At 31.4% G+C, this 20,853-nt stretch overlaps 1 protein-coding gene across 4 annotated transcripts in view; it reads right to left on the bottom strand.

The window, feature by feature from the left end:
• Positions 1–1,095: 1,095 nt before the first annotated feature.
• Positions 1,096–20,853, bottom strand: part of LOC113512951 (inositol-trisphosphate 3-kinase B) — a 186,446-nt gene continuing 166,688 nt past the window's right edge. For all 4 annotated transcript variants that reach the window (XM_026896921.3, XM_031910956.2, XM_026896924.3 and 1 more), the window contains 5 exons: positions 7,949–8,128; positions 4,514–4,586; positions 3,937–4,064; positions 3,173–3,424; positions 1,096–1,989 (listed from right to left, as the gene is read on the bottom strand). In XM_026896921.3, the coding sequence (XP_026752722.1) occupies positions 1,642–1,989; positions 3,173–3,424; positions 3,937–4,064; positions 4,514–4,586; positions 7,949–8,128 (981 nt within the window). In that variant the 3' untranslated portion in view covers positions 1,096–1,641. The remainder of the gene's footprint in view (positions 1,990–3,172; positions 3,425–3,936; positions 4,065–4,513; positions 4,587–7,948; positions 8,129–20,853) is intronic.

Raw genomic sequence — 20,853 nt, 5'->3', positions numbered from 1 at the left:
GAACCATTACTTCCCCCATTAGGAGGATTAATTGCCACGCTTGGCAGACGGTTTGGATTAGGCTTTAGATTTTAGATTTAGACCACAATTAGAGCTTTGGTAATATTTTAAACTACCGCCCATCCCTCGACCATTATATTCCCTTAGTTGCCTCTTACAACACCCACGGAACAGGAAGGAGTAGTCCAATATACGCCAGGACCATACGACAAATATTATATAAATATTTTTACAATGTATCAGATCACTGCATCATTGTTTTGGTTCGAATTCTAATAATGCCATTAGCAAACATACACGTTTAACCACTGATTGACATCTGAGTTCTCATCTTAAATATTTATACGGCTTTATTCAAGTATTTTTCTCTGAAGTTTCTTAAAAATACTGTGTATCTAGCGACACAGATGATCTCACTCATAAATAAGAACTCCTATCGAATTCGAATCTGGTCCAACAGAATTGAAGATAAATTAAAATTAAACCTACGATTATTCTACATCGAAAGTTTACGAAAATGTATAGATGGGTGTTTATTACTCTTAAAAAATATCGAATAGATTTGAATGAAATTTAGTACACAAGTAGATTATATCATAATACATAAGTATGGTATATATTATACTAATTCACCCATGCACAGTCGCAGGATACAGCTAGCTCTATATAAGTGACGATAATTATTATTCATTGTGATTGTTTGGTCAGTCTTTTAACACAATAATGCGAGAATAGTACCAATTAGAGCCCATAATCCAATCATCCATGTCTTCTTTCTTATTTGGATCACTAGCTTATTTACCAAATTCCATAATACAAAAATGTCCATATTTTATAATAATAACCCTATTCTATTAATATAATGAATGCGAAAGTTTGTAACGTTGGATGGATGGATAAATGGATGTTTAATACTCTTTTACGCTAAAATTACTGAACTGATTTGAATGAAATCTGGTTGTACACGGATAGGGTATATCTTAATATAGGAAACTTTATGCACTGATTCATACTGACGCAGCCACAGACTATCGTTAGTATAAAATCTATTATCACGTAACATTAGACAGATAATAGGGTAGATTAAAAACCAAGTTAGCTGTTATTAATATTATATTTTTAATTAATACCACCAGATATTTATTATAATAACAATTATTTAACTAGGTATTCATTACACTAATATAGTGTACTTGTAACCAAATTAAGCAAGTCGAACTTCATTAGTTTGTGGAAAGCCTACGATTTTCTATGATTAACGAAGTTCTATCAAAGTTAATACTCTACACATTTTGATCTATCAAATTCCTTTTAACTTTTTCTAACTATATCTTATTTACAATTTTTACTTTGATTATTTTGCTACAAAACCATTGTATAAAACTAATAAAGTGCTGGTGGTGCAATTCTATATAACATTATGAGTATTATATAACAACTTAATAATACAAAATGGTATCTTCTATAAGCTTATTTACAAATAACAATCAATTTAAATATTAAACATCGTATTGAACTTAACGTAGAAATTCTATGTCGTGTCAAACAATACGAAGCAGTTTTGGCACTGCTGAGGGGAATACCACGATGTGTTTGTCATAAATGTCAATTACTCACAAAGAGATTTTCAGTCTATAAAGATCAAGTAGCTAACGTATCCTGTCTCATGTCTTTATCCAAACTCAAATTTGCATAGCACTGGTCAATATTCCCATTGCCATCTTTAATCAAAGATTCAAATATAGATATCAGGTTGTTCAACCCTATAAGATACCCATCTTCGTGGTTGCCAACTTTCCAAGTGGTGTTATGATCAATATTGATATCTTCGGGCACAGAAACAGTCTTAGCAAAGTCTATCATCCAGATGGAAGCTCGTCTTTTGTCGTGAACGAAGAGTAGGGAACTGCCGATCAGTTCGTGTGTCTTGAAGAAGTGCGATTCTTGCAGCGTCGCGCGTATATTCAACAATCTTTCTAAGTATCTCGTCTGTAACAAAAATATATTTTCTATTAGTATTTTATTTTTATAAGCCTATATAATTGGCATTCAAGCATAAATCGAATTCTTTTTATTTAGAATTCCTAGAATTGTAATATGTTTTAAACGTTTTGCTTTGTCTGATGCTGGAATACTGTTTTCTTTTAATATTGTTTATTTGTAACACTTTATTCTACAGTAAAGTCTTAAATTATAGGACACAGAGTTCTTAAGAAAAGAACGAGTACAATGGTGGAAAAAAAATATAGGACAAATATCCTATAAAAAATTTTGTTTGTTTTTGTTTTTCTATTCACTTTTTATTCGTTGGATTTTGATGATTCTAATATTCAATTACATATGCATCAGGCAGTGTATTGATACTATTATGAAGTTTGGTATATACATACAAAATTATATATACTATATAAGATAGAGAAGGATATGGGCTACTTTTTATCCTGGTCAGTGAACATATCCTAATCATGCGGATGAAGTCGTGAGTAAAAGCTAGTATTTACATATAAGATGTTTTTCAAATGATTATCATTTTTAATTACAGCATTAAACAATATCCTCACAAAAGGATGTTTGTGCAGTTAATTGCCAATTTAATGAATGAGAAAATTCATACAATAGAATTATATGAAATCGTAATAACTGATTGTGATGAATAATTGGGTGATGACAATAACCATAGACATGCCTACAATGCCATTACCCATATTTTCTTGTTATTTTTAGACACATTAATTGTAAGATAAATACTAATAATAATCTTGTTCTGTTCATAGTGATCCATTAAAAGGTATGTTTTAATGACAATTTTGATTGAGAGACTTGAAGCGTGAGAGAGGAGGAAGATTAAAGAAAAAAATGTTTGATTATATTAAAATTGCTATTTGTTACTAAAGTTAAAGCATCGCTCAAAAAAAAATATGTAGAAGTATCATAAATACTTCTTAGATACTAGACTTAGACTCAATAAAATTTGGACTAAAAGCAAGTCTGCTTTGGTTTCTTAGCGAATCTCGATACATTATTCAACATGCAAAATTTTGGGTAACTGAAACTCTTTTAATTTTAAATTATAATTTTGAAATTAAATATGTTAATTTTAGATGTATGTTAAGTATCAATTGATTACCGAATTTAAAAGTAACAAAACTTCTTAAATATAATGTCGACTTACCGCAGCATTGGAACAGTTACTAGTGAACTCTTTAAATGCATCTGTAATCTGGTCTCTAGTTTTGGTGGTCTTGAAGTCTTTTGAACTAGTCCCATCAGCCTTCTTCACTCCATCTATTCTGAACCCTAATGTAGCTGTTGAACTGATTGTCTCCCGCCAAATCATGTAACGAGGTTTAGTGACGCCTTTGCTTCTATGTTCCTCATCTGATGGCGCTTTTGGATCAATCTGGATCATTTTTTCGTACATATCCTGAAAATAATTACAAGCTTATTTATAATATTTTTTATATTACTATAGTGACAAAGAAGTATATGGCCCGTTTAGTGCTAAATGAATTTACTATAACCTATTTTAATTATAAAATAATTATAATTAAAAGACTATAATATCAAACTATATTTGTATTTTTTTTTCTAAATCAACGGTATATTTCGAAATAGACTATCAATATAACAAGTGGTTAATTATCTTTAATTAAAAATTTTACCGCAGTATAAACTTCAATCGTGAAAAACTAATATGGGAAGGAAACGACAAGAATAACAACACGAAGAATTATATTAATAGTACTAATGAGATCGTTTATGCACATAATATTTCCAACAAATAAAGTTTTTTAAGGTTTTGAACCTTATTACATAAGTTTTAATATATGATTTTGTATTGGTAAAATATCTGTATCAGATTCAGTTTTTATTCCGTGTAATTTAAAATTATATGCCAAGTTATTGTAATGAACAAAGAAATGATGAGTAACTTACTTTTCTTAATTTAGTCTTCTCTTTCGCTTTTGCAAGTTCTTCTTCTAAATATGTTCGGACGCCGATTTTGCAGTCCATAACACAAGGACAATCGAAGTCGCTGAGGAGGTCTTGCAATTGTAAATATACTGTTTATAAATTGGTTAAGGAATGGCATACTTGTATTTAATACATACATACATATGTAGTTTAATGTAGATTAAATGTGTACGTAGCCTGTTCTTGATTAAACCAATTTCTAAGATCTTTTCTAAACCGGCTTCCAAGTATATGCTTTCTATTATGTAGCACTAGCTATACTATGTTCTTTATTGAATGAATTTAAAAAAACTATTTCATATGTAAATAATGTGAATTGTATTGATCAATTTCTTCAATAATATCAATCTTAGGAATTTAACATTCAGAGATTGTTTTTTTAGATTATTCTGCTTTACGTTTATGTTAATTATTAATAGAGTCAAAATTGAATCATCATCATTATTATCTGCCTTAATTAAAAAACTCTTATGACCTGATCCACTGTAAATTTCCATTATTAAATTTACTTTTTCTATTTTTATTAATAAAAGGATACGTTCTCCATCTTCGCACTTGACCTGCCCTTTGTACTCAGGAACAAACGGACGAAGGATGTCTTTCATCAGCAACTGAAATTAAAAATATAACATTTTTAATTATCCTTTCATTCCAATTTCTAATATTTTAATTAAAGACTTAAAGTATGCAAACAAGTCTAGACTGATTTTAGGACAAAATAAGATGGAGACTTCAGCAGGTGACGCTGAATACTTTTAAGACATGATAATAATTATTTTAGAGTATTAATAGTTTATTAATACGATTTTGGTGGTATAAAATAAATGATCGAATTAATAGCTTTAGCGTCAATGAAGTTGAAAAGACGTATGATTTACGTCAATCGAACCAGTTAAGGAAAAGTTATGAATGTACGACATATCGCATTTGAAACTATTACTACCTTTGTATATATTACAAACAATAATAACATTAGTTATATTGTAGGCGTATATTATTTAAACAAGCCGAAATCTTGAAAACACTTGGACATTTTCTTTTCATCCGACTGAATAAATGTACTACATGATATGAGCACGTATGTAAATATTTGGATATTTGAGGCAAAACTTAAATATTTTATTGAACTTTGACATAAATTGAAATTATTATAAATTAAATTGCGACTTTAATAATAATAAGTTATGGTATTAAACACAGGAGAAGACAACCTGTAGGTTGCAAACATAAATATTGAAATCAGTTCAAGATTGTGGAAAATTTTCGAAAAACATACTGGGAATACTATAATTATTGTTTTTATTATTATTTCAGCCATTAACTGTGACTGCTGAACATAAGCCTTTCCTATAAGAGGAATTTTGTGAGTAGTAGCCACGCTTGACAGGTGAGTTGGCAACCGCAGTTAGGCTTTTAGAGATGTTTTAAGAGAGACGCTGCTGCCCATCCCTCGCCCACCCTTAGTCGCCTCTTACGACACCCACGAGAAAGGAAGGTATGGCCTCTTCCATACCAGGACACACACGGCGATACTATATTGCTAGAAAATAAATCTCTTCATAAAACCCGAACCACCTGGCCATCCTAGCAATTTCCTATTTTTATATGAAAAACCATCAGAATATGACCTTATGGGTTCTTATGGTAAATATTTATGAATCGAAACTATACTTAGACATAGCAGCTATTGTCACCGCATCTTACATAACACCCGTCATCTTTTACGCAGTGAAGCCTATTCATGGTAATATCTTTTATTTATGAAAAACCATTTGGCCATGGAATAATGGAAAAACTATTTTTATGTGACATCCAAAAGAAGGATATTCTCAATACGTCAATATTTTTTTTAAGTAAATATTATACAATTACGTTGTTAGTTTTAAACGGATTTTGGATTTGCATTTTTTTTATTTTTAATAATTCCTTTTGCAATGGATAGAGTATTATCATATTTACTTTTATATTAAGTGACGATAGAGGCTACCTTTTTTTCAAAGCAAATTCTAAATTTAAAAATTTTCTCCACGTGGTAAAATTTTTTAAATTTAGATTTAATTCAATTCACTGGTATTCCATACTACCTATTAAATACTTGAAATGTAAATAAAATACCAGCTAGGTATGCGGAAAATATGTATTGAAAATAATTCTGAAAAGGAATATACACTCGTCATTCTTAGTAATTAATTTTATATAAATATTCCTGTGTCGATGTAAATTCTAGACTAAATAGATATTTATAGGACAATAGCTGCCACGCCCCGACTTCGTTCGAGTATATAAGTTGAAAGTACTAATATTCTATGGCACTTTTTTTTAATACAAAATAGAATGTCAAACAAGCTGACGACCAACCAGATGGAAAATTGTAACCGTCGCCTATAGACATGAGCAGTACCATGGACATAACAGAGTATACTATTTCGCCCATGATACCCCCCATGCGTTGCCATTCCTGAGGATTCAGGTGTTATTCCTCTGTACCCTGTAAATTCACGCCATATCCCACCCTTCAAACCGGAACACAGCCATGCAAACACAACTGCTTCACGGTAGAAACACGAATGGGACAGAGGTACCCAAGCAATCGAATATCTTGTATATTAATTAGGATATGGCCCATTTAATTGCTAATTTTCATTCGAATCAAGTTAGCCATTACAACGTGATTTAGTAAAAAATATCTAAAACATCAATACCCTACATTAGTGTCCATATTCATCCATCTATCAATATGGTTTTTTTTATGAATTCAATTTATTATGAGATTAAACTAGGGGTGAGTAATATAAAGCAATATCTATATATCATAATTACAATATCTGTATATTGGTACAATAAAAAATATGTTAAATATCGATTACCCAATTATATATTGAATAACTGATATTTATATATCAGTATCCATAATTATACATGGGCTCGAAGACTTAATAGAAATTAATATAGATGGAGCGGTACCGACATTACCCACCCTAGATTAAAAACCGCCAGAAGGAAATGAACAAATCCACTTTTACGTAATGTTAACAAGGATGTTAAACTTGTATATACACGTATGCTCCTGAGGAAGCGTATAGTTATGTCTTATAATCTTCAAACCAACACTATTAATATTATCGCAGTTCACAGGGCATTTTAAACGATGCAACGTTCCAAAGAGTATGAAAGTGTACACTTTGGAACGACTTGCAGTAAGGGAGTAAACAGAATTATTATTTCTTTGGATTGGAAATGAAACTTTTTAAAATTGCATATTATTAGTAATGAAGGTTCGAGGGCGCATTGCTAGTCACTTACTGAACTCGCCAGAGTATAAAAATAACGAAAGCGGAGTTACTATTTTATCTTTACTCATTAAAAACCTAATGTGACCAACTATTATCAGATAAATTGTAAGTAATTTGCAATACACGAATTATGAAAGTGAATATAAGTAGATAAAGAGATGTATGTCCGAATGAAAGCACAGATAGAGTCCTCTGTGCCTACTCTATTTTTTTTTCTTTAATGGATGACAATGAAATAGTAACCCAGCCTATCATTACGAATTTATCAATAATTAACCATGATGGTTTCCAGGGGGAACCGCGTGGAGATCGACCTGATAGGGTATATTGCTAGCAATGGAGCAATCAAACTCCATTACTTACAATCCTTTTCCCCCTGCCTAGTCTGTTGGGGCACACGCTTAAAGATTAGCAGTTATTCTTGAAATAAACTCCAATAGATTAATACCAGAAGTGAAAAGTTTAGCACTCCTGAATTGTAAATACTATCTTCATAATGGTTCCATATGTTTCTGATAGATGCATAGTAGTGCAACTTTCTAATGCATTGATCCCAATTCCCATATAATTTCTATTTTTTTTTTCACGACTGTTGTTTCATTATGGCAGTACAAAATAATCATTGGAAATAGACTGGATTGACATTGATATCAGATTCAAAGACCTGCAGATCAACTTACTTTGAAACATGTTTCTTCTTGTGGACACAGCTTCTTCAGTATGGTGCCTTGGTCGGGGCCAGCTTTGAAGTTCCCTTGATGACCAGCCAACTGAATCCACGGGTACCTCTGCTTCTTGTACGTTTGGAAGAAGGGAGTCCACTGCACAATATTTCGGAGTTTGCGCCATCTTTCCGATTGCTAGAATGTGCAAAAAAAGTTATGTTAAAAATATATACTAGCTGCATCTTGCGGCTTCGCCTGCAGTCGTATCATGATGTTGAATAGCCTTACTGGTTATTTAATTAGAATTAATTTGTTTAATTCTGCTACCATTAATTTTAAATAATTATATTAAATTGCCTCAAGAAAGGAGCTAGAACATACAAAAAGAATTTATTAAATCCGACAGGTTGGACCAAAGGTTAACACATTCAAACAGACGAACGAACTTAAACTAATTAAAAATTTAATATTACTTTTTATTTCAGAGGCGAGAGAAAAAGGTTTCCTTCCTTCTTACTCTTGCATTTGTGTGCCTATGGTTATATTTCCTTAAGATATGTGCTTGTGAACAAAAATAATGGTGAATTATCATTTTGTGAATGTTAATGATACTATGGTATTCTTTCTTATCTCCACTGGACATGTGGAAAGTAAGCGAAGTATATCTAGTCTTTCCCTCGACCGAAAAATGAATCTTAACATAAAATTAATATAACTTAAATTCGGTTTATTATTAGTAGAGTTAACAAAAATCATGGAAATAAACTATTTAATATAATTTATAAATTTAATTTAATATAATTATAAATCATAAAAAAAAAACAACTGGCAAAACCCCCTTATGGAAAAGGCCTATGTTCAGCAATAGACAATAATGGCTGATACAACAATAAAGTAATAATATTTAATTTCATTAAATTAATATAAATACATGAAAGTAACTGTTAGTGTTGCACGCGTCATTTCAATAAAGAAAAAATTATCTCATGACTGATATTTATGTCAATTTTAATAAAAGTTTAATAAATGTTAATATACTAAATATTACTGTTACATTCACATGATGTAGATATGGATAGACTATTGTTATTATAAAAAATATATACGAGTTCTTTCATGTGATTACGATGTATCAGGAACTGAGAATCGAACTGGGAATTTGTATTGTACGAAACTCGCATAACCACTGCGTTATAGAGGTAGTCAGGTAATATATTAATAAATAGGTAAATTATTTGTTATGTAAATATTATTAAAATACGAAAAACATATTCCAAGTGATTGAATAATTTCGAAGCAGACTTGAATTTGCACCTTCTCTTAAATAAAATAAATATATTGTATTTATAAAAAAAAACAAATATAGAAAGTAAACAATTTATTACGTTCAAAAATTAAAAAAAAATTATATATATAAAAATCTCTCCATTCCTTTCTTTTGGCTTACATTAGGTATCTACATAAGTTAAATAATAAATCTATATAAGTTAAAAACCATAAACAACATTTTTAAATATTATATTTAAAATTTAAAAAATGTATATTAAAAATACCTTTTTGCTATAACGAATATATGCCCAGAAAACAACATCCATAAAATCTTCAATGCAATAATAAATACTTTTTGAATGCATCTTAATATCACTTTTAAATGTCTGTCACTAAATTAAATAACTTTAATAACACACAGGAAACACTACAAAAATATTCCCAAATATTCGAAAAAAGAATAGAAAATTCAAAAATCGAACAAAATAGTCCGCACACGAGTAATGTCATATGTAACTGAGGATTACAGACACATTGTGGCCAATATAAACCAAGCTATACGTTTAGTGAGTCACGACGTACCCAGTAAAGACCACAGAACAGAGCAATGACGTCAAAGAAAGAACACGTTGCTAGTGTAAAACTATCCTATTGGATAAATTCCGGTTTTGGAGAAGGTGTATACTATAGTGTTGGCTAATAATCATTGGACATCGATAATTTTATTGAGGCCACAAATAATATAGTAACTCATTATATAATTAATTATTACTACTACTAGCCCATATGTCAATGCACAGCCGAAACCGCTGAATCTAGAGTCTTAAAATTTTGCAGACAATTTTCTTATACAGCTTATAATATGAAAAGCATTTTGAAAATTCAGCTCCTAGGGGAGTAAAACGGGGGTTAAAAATTTATATGTAATTTCGTCAATTTAGAAGTTAGACACGTGAAAGTTTCAGGATCTTAGTTCAAAATCAGAATTACTATTTTACTTTTGAATTCACTCGTAAAGGAATAATAGTAGTAGTGTGAAAGCAAGCAAGGCCACGGACAAAAATTAATCGATTATTACTGGAACAATAATATCTATTTATCTATACCTATAAAAACTACTAAGTCTAGAGAGCTAAAATTTGTAAATTGTTCGTACATGCAGGAATTGAACGTGCAATGCCGTGGCAATAATATATTATAGTATTATATATATTATATAAATTAATCGGTTTAAATTTAAATTACCTATCAATATAATCGATTCTATTCATATTATTATAATCGGTATTATTATTATACCGATTAAATTGCATATATCATTTAATAAATATTTAGATTTAGATTAATCTGTGTGAACTTAATCGATTAATTGATAATCGATTATATAGGCAACACTAGTATGCAGCACATACTATCATAATTACAATGTGCACGAGTAGTACAGTCAGCACAATAATTGTTTAATATGACGACATCTATAGAGTGGATGTTACTCGACACATCGATTTTGTCCTACTGCGTAATATAGTTTCTTGTAATAAGTACTCGTAATATTGACAACCTACGTGACGCAATGACAGACACATTGCTTTGCGTAAATTAGATACAAACAAGTTCAATTCTCTGTCCAACCATCGGAAATTATCTTTTTGAAGTATTTCGGGTTTTTTTGCGCCTTACCTTATTATGATATGTTGGTTGTAGGGTATTTTAATAAAATAGATTAGATTTAGCTCATGAAAAATAAAATAACCAGTCGGTTGTTTTGTTTGAAGATCAACTTGTTTTTATTCTCAACTATCATCCCTCACTGGTGCCCCGTCAGCGTAAACCGATAGCGCAGGGTTACCATTCTATTTTCACCAAGTAAAAAGAATCCCTTCAGTAGTCAGTTAGTAACACACCAACAGACATTTGCTTTACCCAATATTTTAGTATAGATATTATTGACGTAATTTTTTATAGTTCTAACAAATCTAAAAACGATTACTAATTAGGATTCTTTGGTAGATTTTTTTTTATACAACTTAGAATGATAAACAAGCTGACGGCCCACCTTATGGAAAGTTGTAACCGTCGCCTATAGACATGAGCAGTACCATGGACATAACAGAGTATACTGTTTCGCCCATAATACCCCCCATGCGTTGCCATTCCTGAAGACTCAGATGCTATTCCTCTGTACCCAGTAAATTCATGCCATATCCCACCTTTCAAACTGAAACACAGCCATGCAAACACAACTGCTTCAGGTTAGAAACACGAATGGGCTTTTGTACAAAGTCTCCCTCTAGTAAAGATACCAACCTCTGACGACAATTTCCATAAACTTGATGGCCCATAGTGACTAATTCACAAGACAATAGATGCCATAACATACGTAATTTTGAAACATATTCTGATGAAATGCATTACGTGTGTATGTAGTAGGAAAGCTGTGTGTAACCGACTGAAAACAATTTCCATTAATATTCTCTTACCTAAATGACTAATACACAAAACAATGGATTTCACAAAAATATTTAAATATTAATGCATGATAATCGTAAACTGAATAGGATTACTTCTGTTCCAACCAACCGTTTACTTATGATTCACACACGATACCCAGAAAAATCGGCCAGCATTTTTTACCCTTTTTTTTAAAGGCTTTTTTCTTACAAGGATATATATATAGATATGTCAGCCTTATCATACCCTAATCTTAATACGTTATTTCACATACTAAATTAGAGGGAATCATCGATGAAAAAAAGGCAGCAGAGTCCCTCTTAAAACATCTTTAAAACCTAACTGCGGTTGCCAAACGTGGCAAGTACTGGCAAAACCCCCCCAAGAGGGGGATTACGTTCAGCAGTGAACAATTAAAGGCTGATGTGATGATAATGATGATTGAAACAAAAATATAGCAATTAAAGATTTTGCCTTGGCAGGCGAATTGGTAACCGCAGTCAGGCTTTAGAAATGTTTTAAGAAGGACGCTGCTGTCCATCCCTCGCCCTCTCTTAGTTGGCCTTTACGACACCCACGGGATAGGAAGAGGTGGCCTATTCTATGTCGAGACCTGCACAGTCTGCATAGCATACCAGCTAATAATAGCAGCCTAATAAGGTAAGGCTCCCCTTGAACGTGGACAAAACGAATACAAAATATAAAAGAATAAAATAAAATTTTTGAATATTAAATTACGCAGTTTTTAAGGAAAACAGCAGTGTGCAGTCGTAGTCTCCTTACTTTAGAATCATCAAGTCATTCATATATGTAGGTATATGTATGATTAAAACAATCAGTTTAATGTCGTGGGAGCAGTAGATGAGGCACAATTGGTGAATAACGACTTTTTTATAGGGTTGTCAGTTAATGAAAAAACTTTTAAAATGCTAACCTGGTTAAAAATTACAATATCGCGATATCCTGTTAAGTTTTATTAATTTTGTTGGGTTTTAAAAAAGGAAATGTTCCCAGTTTGACTATTTCTTACAGGATATTTTAGAAATATCACAAGAATTTATATTTTAGACTGATAGCAAATTTCTAAACTGATTGTTGGGTTTGTAAAATAATAATGATGTTATTATCTTTTTACAAATTAAATTAATTATAAATTAATAATATAAAATGTACCAAAAAGCAAGACCAAAAAGTGTAGTGATAAAAATTTACCAATTGTCAACAAAAATATTATTTTAATTTAATTACAATTTAAAAGTTATATATATTATTAAATAAAACTTAGATTATGAAATTAACGTTATATTACATCAATGAACTAAAATCACATGTCAAATCGAACCGCTTTGTTTATTTTTAGAATAAAATATTAAATTCAAACAAATTACAACCCTATTTGCAAGCATCATAACAACATCACGTGATATTTTATGAAGTGTAATGATGTTTCTGTATCAACTGTTTTATATTTATATTGATTTATATACTTGGTAAATAACTATATGGACCAAAAGTCGGCACTGTCTTTATATTGACGAAACTGAAAAATGAATCATCTATGCAACCTAAAAGTCTGAACACATTAAAATAAAATTTTACTCAAGTGTTTTACACCTATTTATTTATGTCTTTGTTTAAAACGTTGATATCGATAAGAATTATTAACGATTTAGCTATTTGAAATGTATTTTTTTCAAATTCAGTATTGGTTATATAGATTTATACAAACTTTTATTTATTTAAAATGATGCAGGGCTAATACGTTCAACCAATTCCCGTCAGATTTCCCCAAAAACAAAATAAAAAAAAATATAAGTGGCAATTTATAATGTAATAAATATATTCTTTATCTATGCTATAGTTAATTTTAAACTTTCGCGTTGTTTACACATATTTTAAATACACAATCGAGACTTAACACGATGAAACAACCTTTGCAGGTAAATAGTACCTACATACCTGCTTCTTTATTGTCAACGTTTCTTATCTATTTATTTATTTTGTTTCATTTATTTTATCTATGTTAACAAATTCTTATTCCTTCGGGATCGTACAAGGCGACGGTTGCCATTTTCCATCAGATGGGCCGTCAGCTTGTTTGCCATATTTTAAGTTGTACAAAAAAAAATGCCTTTTTAACTATAACTACTATATTTTTTTTTTTTTTTTATAAAAATCATTGATATTTAATTGTAGTTTTTTTATGGCTTCTTTTACCTAATGATTTTGTTATGACGTGTGTTAACGTTAATTTCTCTAGAATACGCTATTAAAAACAAAAGAACATCCATTTAGAGACACGCTAGAAAGATCTTTGATGCGTGCAATTTTTTTTTCAGTTTAATGATCTCTAAAAGGAGTTCGGCACATCTTATTGTTCTTCTTACTCTTTCTACCATTGCATGAAATACAATGTGCGAACGAGATAGGAGACAAACAGGTGCTATTACGCGAAGAACGCTTGTGACGCACGTAGCGACTTTGAAAACTGTTTCGCTTACAAACCTTCGAAGTGTTTATGTTTACATGTTAGGTAATTTATTTAGATATTTTCTACACTACATTATTTATTACTATTGATTTCGTTATGTTACCTTCACAATTGTAAAATGTATTACTTTACAATTGTGAAGGTAACATAATACGTCAATAAAATATTAGGTAATAAGACGTACTATAAGGTACTATTTACTGACAGACCAGCGATGCAATCATAAAAACGAGACAAGAAAATGGTTACACTAGTTAAGTGCTTTTGGAAATGTGTGAACGTGACGGGTCTGATATTATATGGAATTGAAGTTGCATGGCATAACAAATATTCACACATTTGTTATAATTCTAATTTCAATTCGTGAATATTCAAAACTTATTTGGATTACATTATAATATATTTACATTATAATAATAAATGTTAATAGCTATTACTAGATATAAATAAATAAATTCAGAGTTTATGATAATACATCAGATATATATATATATATATATATATATATATATATATATATATATATATATATATATATATATATTTACTGGGTGATAATGGAATGGCAAACCCGCTCAACGGTATACGCTGGTGGGTACCAGTGAGGGATGATAAGTGAGGATGAAAAGGCAGATCAGATAACCCATCGTGACGAATTCCATTAGAATTAACCACGATGGTTTTCAGAAGGAACCGCGTGGAGGTCGACCTGATAGTATTTCCAGCAATAGGTCAGTGACATTACTAACAGTCCCTTTCCTCCCCATACAGTATATTAAGTCAACCAAATTTTAATAATTCCCGTATGAGATTAATTATACGTAAATACAAACATAATTACAAACGCACAAAAGTTTAAAAATAATCATAAACCTTATCGGGACAGACGTAAAGATCAAAATGCAATAAAATATGATAGCTGTATGCGAACAATAAAATTGTCCGGTCCCAAAACTTCCGGTCTTTATAAGTAACAATAGGTTCTTAAGAGCACGTGTTTATGTAAACAAATTGAGTTGCTATCTAGATTAACCTTGTAGTTAAATTATTATAGGATAAAATAAGAAAAATAACATCTTTTTAAAACACTCGCACTCTTCCGACTGATTTTATTTTATTACCAATAAATTTTTACCGGCGGTTTTGTTCGCGTGATTAGCAATCACTCACAACAATAGATCCATTGACCAGGAAAAAGTATCTCACGTTCTTCTCCATTCCAAAATTGCATGACATTCATTTGAACCGTATAAGAAAAGAGGTAAGAATCAATAATAACTGGTCGTACGGTCCCGGCATAGAATAGGCCACCCCTTCCTTTTCTATGGGCGTTGTAAGAGTCGACTAAGGGAGAGCAAGAGAAGGACAGCAGCGTCCCTCTTAAAATATTTCTAAAGCCTAACTGCGGTAGCCAATCCGTCTACCAAGCATGGCAACTATTGGCAAAGACCTGCTCATGGGTGAGGCCTATGTTTAACATGTTAACACTGGACAGATAACAACTGTGTCGTTTTCACTTTTTGCCTCTGGTCAATATGACTTTACTTAAGTTGGTTGTGTACTAAGCTGTATAAGTTAATTAAAGTGATTAAAAGTAACTAAAATAATATAAGGTACTACCATGCAGATTTTTATTTAAATTGGTAAACCAATTTCGGAGCTCGCGGCCTCTTGAGCCGGGGCCCTTTTGGGTCGGGGGCCCGTGGCATTTTGCCAGTCCTGCCACCCTATTGTTACGCCATTGCCTATGAATTTCAAATTTATATACATACATAGTAATTTATATACATTACATATATAGTATGTCACAAATGTTTAAAAGTAAATGACATACAAAAGAGGCGTTACTGAATATTATTCTTAGAAAAAAAAATATATTTAAGTAGTGTATTACATGTACATATTGTAAATTTAGAATGTACATAGTTTTCGTAAGGCATACCATACTCGTACATGACATTCATCACTCATAACTCATCATAGCTTCGATTCATAGACAATACCGTATTTTTTTTTCCTCTATTCGGAAAAAAAATATGAATCATCGATTACAACCCGATAACGTAGTGGGCACGGGTCTCTCCCCGCTAGAGAAGGACATCAAACACACTATCCAACTACCCACTAAACAAGTGGTAAAGGAATCCATACGATAGAAACTATTTGGTTTCCACATACATAAGAAAGAACAAGACGCCAGACATTGCTGTCTAGTTCTATCTCATTTGGCGCATAGCGATAACATATCTATTGATAAATTCTTTTGACACTTGTCGAAAAAGACAGGTTTGATTTTGTTTCGCATTTTTCCTTTTTTTTTACGTTAATACAAAACTTTGTTTTCTTCGTCTTATGCAAAAACAGGTACCTATTCACCTATAACCACCTGCATCCACTAACTCTATATAGGTATCTATGAATACCTATTGTACCGATGGGAAGCACTGTTAGTAAAGGAGAGGTTAGTCCCCATTGCTATCAATATACCCCATCAGATCGACCTTCACGCGGTTCCCCTGGAAACCACCGTGACTTATTTATCATTGAATTTGTTACAATGCGCTAACCGACCTACCTTTTCATCCTCATCTATCATCTTTCAATGGAGCCCCGCCAGTGTATACCGATAGCGCAGGCGGGGTTACCATTCCATTATCATCCATTAAAAAAAAATACCTATTGTACTTATAAGTAATTACTTTATTTACAGTAATTGGCGTAATTTATTTCGCCGCCATTTTTATTTAAATACTAGAAATTATTTTATTAATTATACATTTTTTTGTCGCGTTCTACGTCGCTGTTTCCTTTTTTACGGTAGAATCTTAAATTATCTTTCGCACATTATCACCTTTCACACAATCTCCAAGTTCAAACTGAGATCATCACGTCATCATCATATAGGTATTTATTTTTTGCTACATCTGTTTAGAAAGTGACTCATTTTTCGCCCACATTTGATTTTGCTTCCAAATAAAAATAAAATATATTCTAATAAACTTAATTATAAGCATTTTTGAATAGTATTTTTTTCAACCGACTTTATGTTTCTTATCTCATAACTCCATCAGTTCTAAACCGATTTATAAAATTCTCTTTTTATCTGAAAAAATATATCTACATATTTGTACCATAGAAATTTCATCAAAATCGATTTAGTAGTTTAGTTTTTAAATAAAAATAACTGGTTTAACCACAATTAAAATAGTTTTTTTGGCACACAATCTTTATTAATTAAGTCATAAAAAAATTAGAGATTATTGGTCTATTTAGGATTATTTTCAACTCTCCGAAATGTTTTTGCGAAATTTCTTTCCCATCCTGGGGTAGGCACTCATCAAATTGAATGCTGTTTTCACAGTTACGAGTACATATCACCGACGTCCATCATGGCGAATACATGCTGGCGGGGCACCATTGAAGAATGACAGATAATCTCATGATAATTTTAACAAGAATTAATCATGATGGTATACCGTATGTATGTAGCACAGCAAGGCAGTGTTACCATTCTATTATGATTTATCAAAAAAAACCCGGACCGCGGTCAATTCTAATTCTATTGTCCTTCCCATAATTCACAAGTGTGTCTCTATTTGTAATAACACCTATGTTTTTAAAGAATTACGTACACTATTGTACTGAGCTATCGCGTAATAACATTAAATTTACATAGGTGACAATATACAATTTATGACAAACATACTAGGAAATTATAACAGTAATTTTCAAAAATAAGTCTTAATTTTCTAAACATTTCATGATTATGAGTCACGGTTAATGTATAAGTCCGTTTTCTTGTGGAACATCTAATATATAAAATTCTCGTGTCGCGGTGTTTGTTACCAAACTCCTCCGAAACGGCTTTACCGATTTTTATGAAATTTTGTGTGCATATCGGGTAGGTCTGAGAATCGGCCAACATCTATTTTTCCTACCTCCCAATGATAAGGGTGACCCACCTCTGAATATTTTATTTTTATTTGTTTGACAATTTTCTTTTATTTTTATTTTATAATGACTTAGCATTGAAAAATACATACAAATTCAAATTTTCACTCTTTTGCGAATAACCCCTGTTTTTTAATCGCGATTTTTATATGCCGCAATAGAGTTACAAGATAGCAATCGAATATAATAATTGTAGTAGGATAAATGTTCATGTATAGTTCTCGAAATAGTGTACTCGTATATGGTAAAACAACGTTTGCCGAGTCAGCTACTAATCTTATATTAATCTATCACCTAATTCGTAATGTAAATTTAGCTAAATACATTACTTTCATTATAAACACACACATACACTAAAATATTTTCTAGATATACAAATTATATTACTTTGAAAATATTTGAATTCAGAATACGGCATCGTATATTTGTAATTTTTTTGCAAATATACGACGCCTTTCTTTAAATTGCCTTGCCATAAAGCAGTTTTTAGCTCCATCAATAATTAGCAACTTCAATTGTCATATGGTACAAACACGAAATTCTATTAAAAAAAAATTGTGAAATTTAAAATTGGCGAATAGCCGAGTAACATAGCTACCAAAATTTAGACACAATGAAACCTCCTTTTTTTGAAAGTCGCTTTAAAAAGGGGAGAAAGTGGGTCTTTACTTGAATTTAAAACAGTGGTAGACAATTTCTCTCTTGGGTATTAAACGTCAGACTCGATGGTAATCGATTACTTTTCATTTCTTCTACACTAAAAGTTATTTTCTTTTATTATTGTTTTACTAAAAGTCATATTCGTTAGTAACCAAACACTTTAGTAATATTTTTTTGCTTTCACCAGAACTTCTTTAACTTGAAGAAAGCTACAATATTCGTAATATTTTTCTCATGTGAATCATCACCATCATACCAGCCGTTAACTGTCCACTAGAGAACATAAGCCTATCCCATAAGGGGGGATTTGCCAGTAGTTGCCACACTTGGCAGGTGGTTTGATAACCACAGTTATGCTTTAGTGATATTTTAAGCGGGACGCTGCTGCCTATCTCTCAATCGTTAAATTCCCTTAGTCTCTTATAGCACCAGCAGGAAAGGAAGGCGTGGCTCATTATTTGCCGAGACCACATGGCACGACCCCACGTGAATACTTAGTGAAAATTTGGCAGGCAACAAGCATGTTCATTATGAAATGTGTCAAGAGCGAATCGTGACGCAAACCGCCGGTAGGTACGTGTTCACAGTATGTTTGCTAATACGTTACTAGGAATAACAATATATTCATTAACCGTGACTCATAATTATGAAGTGTTTAGAAAATTAAGACTTATTTTGAAAATTACTGTTATAATTTCCTAGTATGTTTGTCATAAATTGTATATTGTCACCTATGTAAATTTAAAGTTATTACGCGATAGCTCAGTACAATAGTGTACGTAATTCTTTAAAAACATAGGTGTTATTACAAATAGAGACACACTTGTGAATTATGAGAAGGACAATAGAATTAGAATTGACCGCGGTCCGGGTTTTCTTTAATAGATGATAATAGAATGGTAACACTGCCTTGCTGTGCTACATACATACGGTATACCATCATGATTAATTCTTGTTAAAATTATCATGATGGGCCAATTGATCATCTATCATTCTTCAATGGTGCCCCGCCAGTATGTATTCGCCGCGATTGGACGTTGGTGATATGTACTCGTAACTGTGAAAACAGCGTTTAATTTCATGAGTACCTATCCCAGGATGGGAAAGAAATTTCGCAAAAACATGTTCGAGAGTAGAAAATAATCCTAAATAGACCAATAATCTCTAATTTTTTTATTACTTAAATAATAAAGATTGTGTCCCTCAAAAAACCGCCTTCAATCATGACAAACCCGGTTATTTTGCTGTAAAAACTATACTTCTTAAACAATTTTGATAAAAAAATTATGGAAACAATCTGTAAATATATCCTTTGAGATAAAAAAGAATTTTCTAAGTCGATTCAGAACTGACGGAGTTATGAAGTAACAGACATAAATAAAAAATGCAACCGAATTGAATACCTTATTCTTTTTTTAAATTAAATAAAAAAAAAAGAATTTTCCAAATTGGTTTAGAACTTACGGAGCTATAAGGTAGCAAACATAAAAAAATACAACCGCACTGAGATCTGATTTTTTTTAAGTTTTTCTAAAATATAGGTGTTATCGCTCACTCAGATTTGCGGTTAGACCTTAAACCCCAAGCGTCACCTCGTCTAGTGGAATTTACTCATCAAAGTAATGACGCCAATCCAAATGGAACAAAATTACATTTTATAACTACATATACCTACCAACTATTGATAAGTTACCACATAATGACTGTGGTCAGCTGACGATGATGTGATGATATCATCATATTTATTTATTTATATGTTTTTGTAGATTCATTTTTAATATAGATATAATATTAGGGTTATAACAAAAATGTTTGCTAATGTAAAATGGTAAACAGGCTGAGGGCCTGCCTGACAGAAAACGGTAACCGATTGCTATAGATATGAACAGCGCCTTATATATCATAGAATACTCTGTGATATTCATTGTACCATTCACGACTTATCATTCTTCAGGATTATGGTATTATGCCTCCTTACTCTGTACTTTCACTGCCATGTCTCATATTTCATACCGAAATACTACCATGCTAGTACGCATTACCAGATGGAAGACTTTGTACAAAAGTCGATTGCTTGGGTACCTCTGTCCCATTCGTG

Source organism: Galleria mellonella, unplaced genomic scaffold (genome assembly GCF_026898425.1).
Source record: "Galleria mellonella isolate WM207_F2 unplaced genomic scaffold, CSIRO_AGI_GalMel_v1 utg21, whole genome shotgun sequence".
NCBI lineage: Eukaryota > Metazoa > Arthropoda > Insecta > Lepidoptera > Pyralidae > Galleria > Galleria mellonella.
Note: the sequence above shows the minus strand (reverse complement) of the source record. Positions and strands in the feature narration are given on the sequence as shown.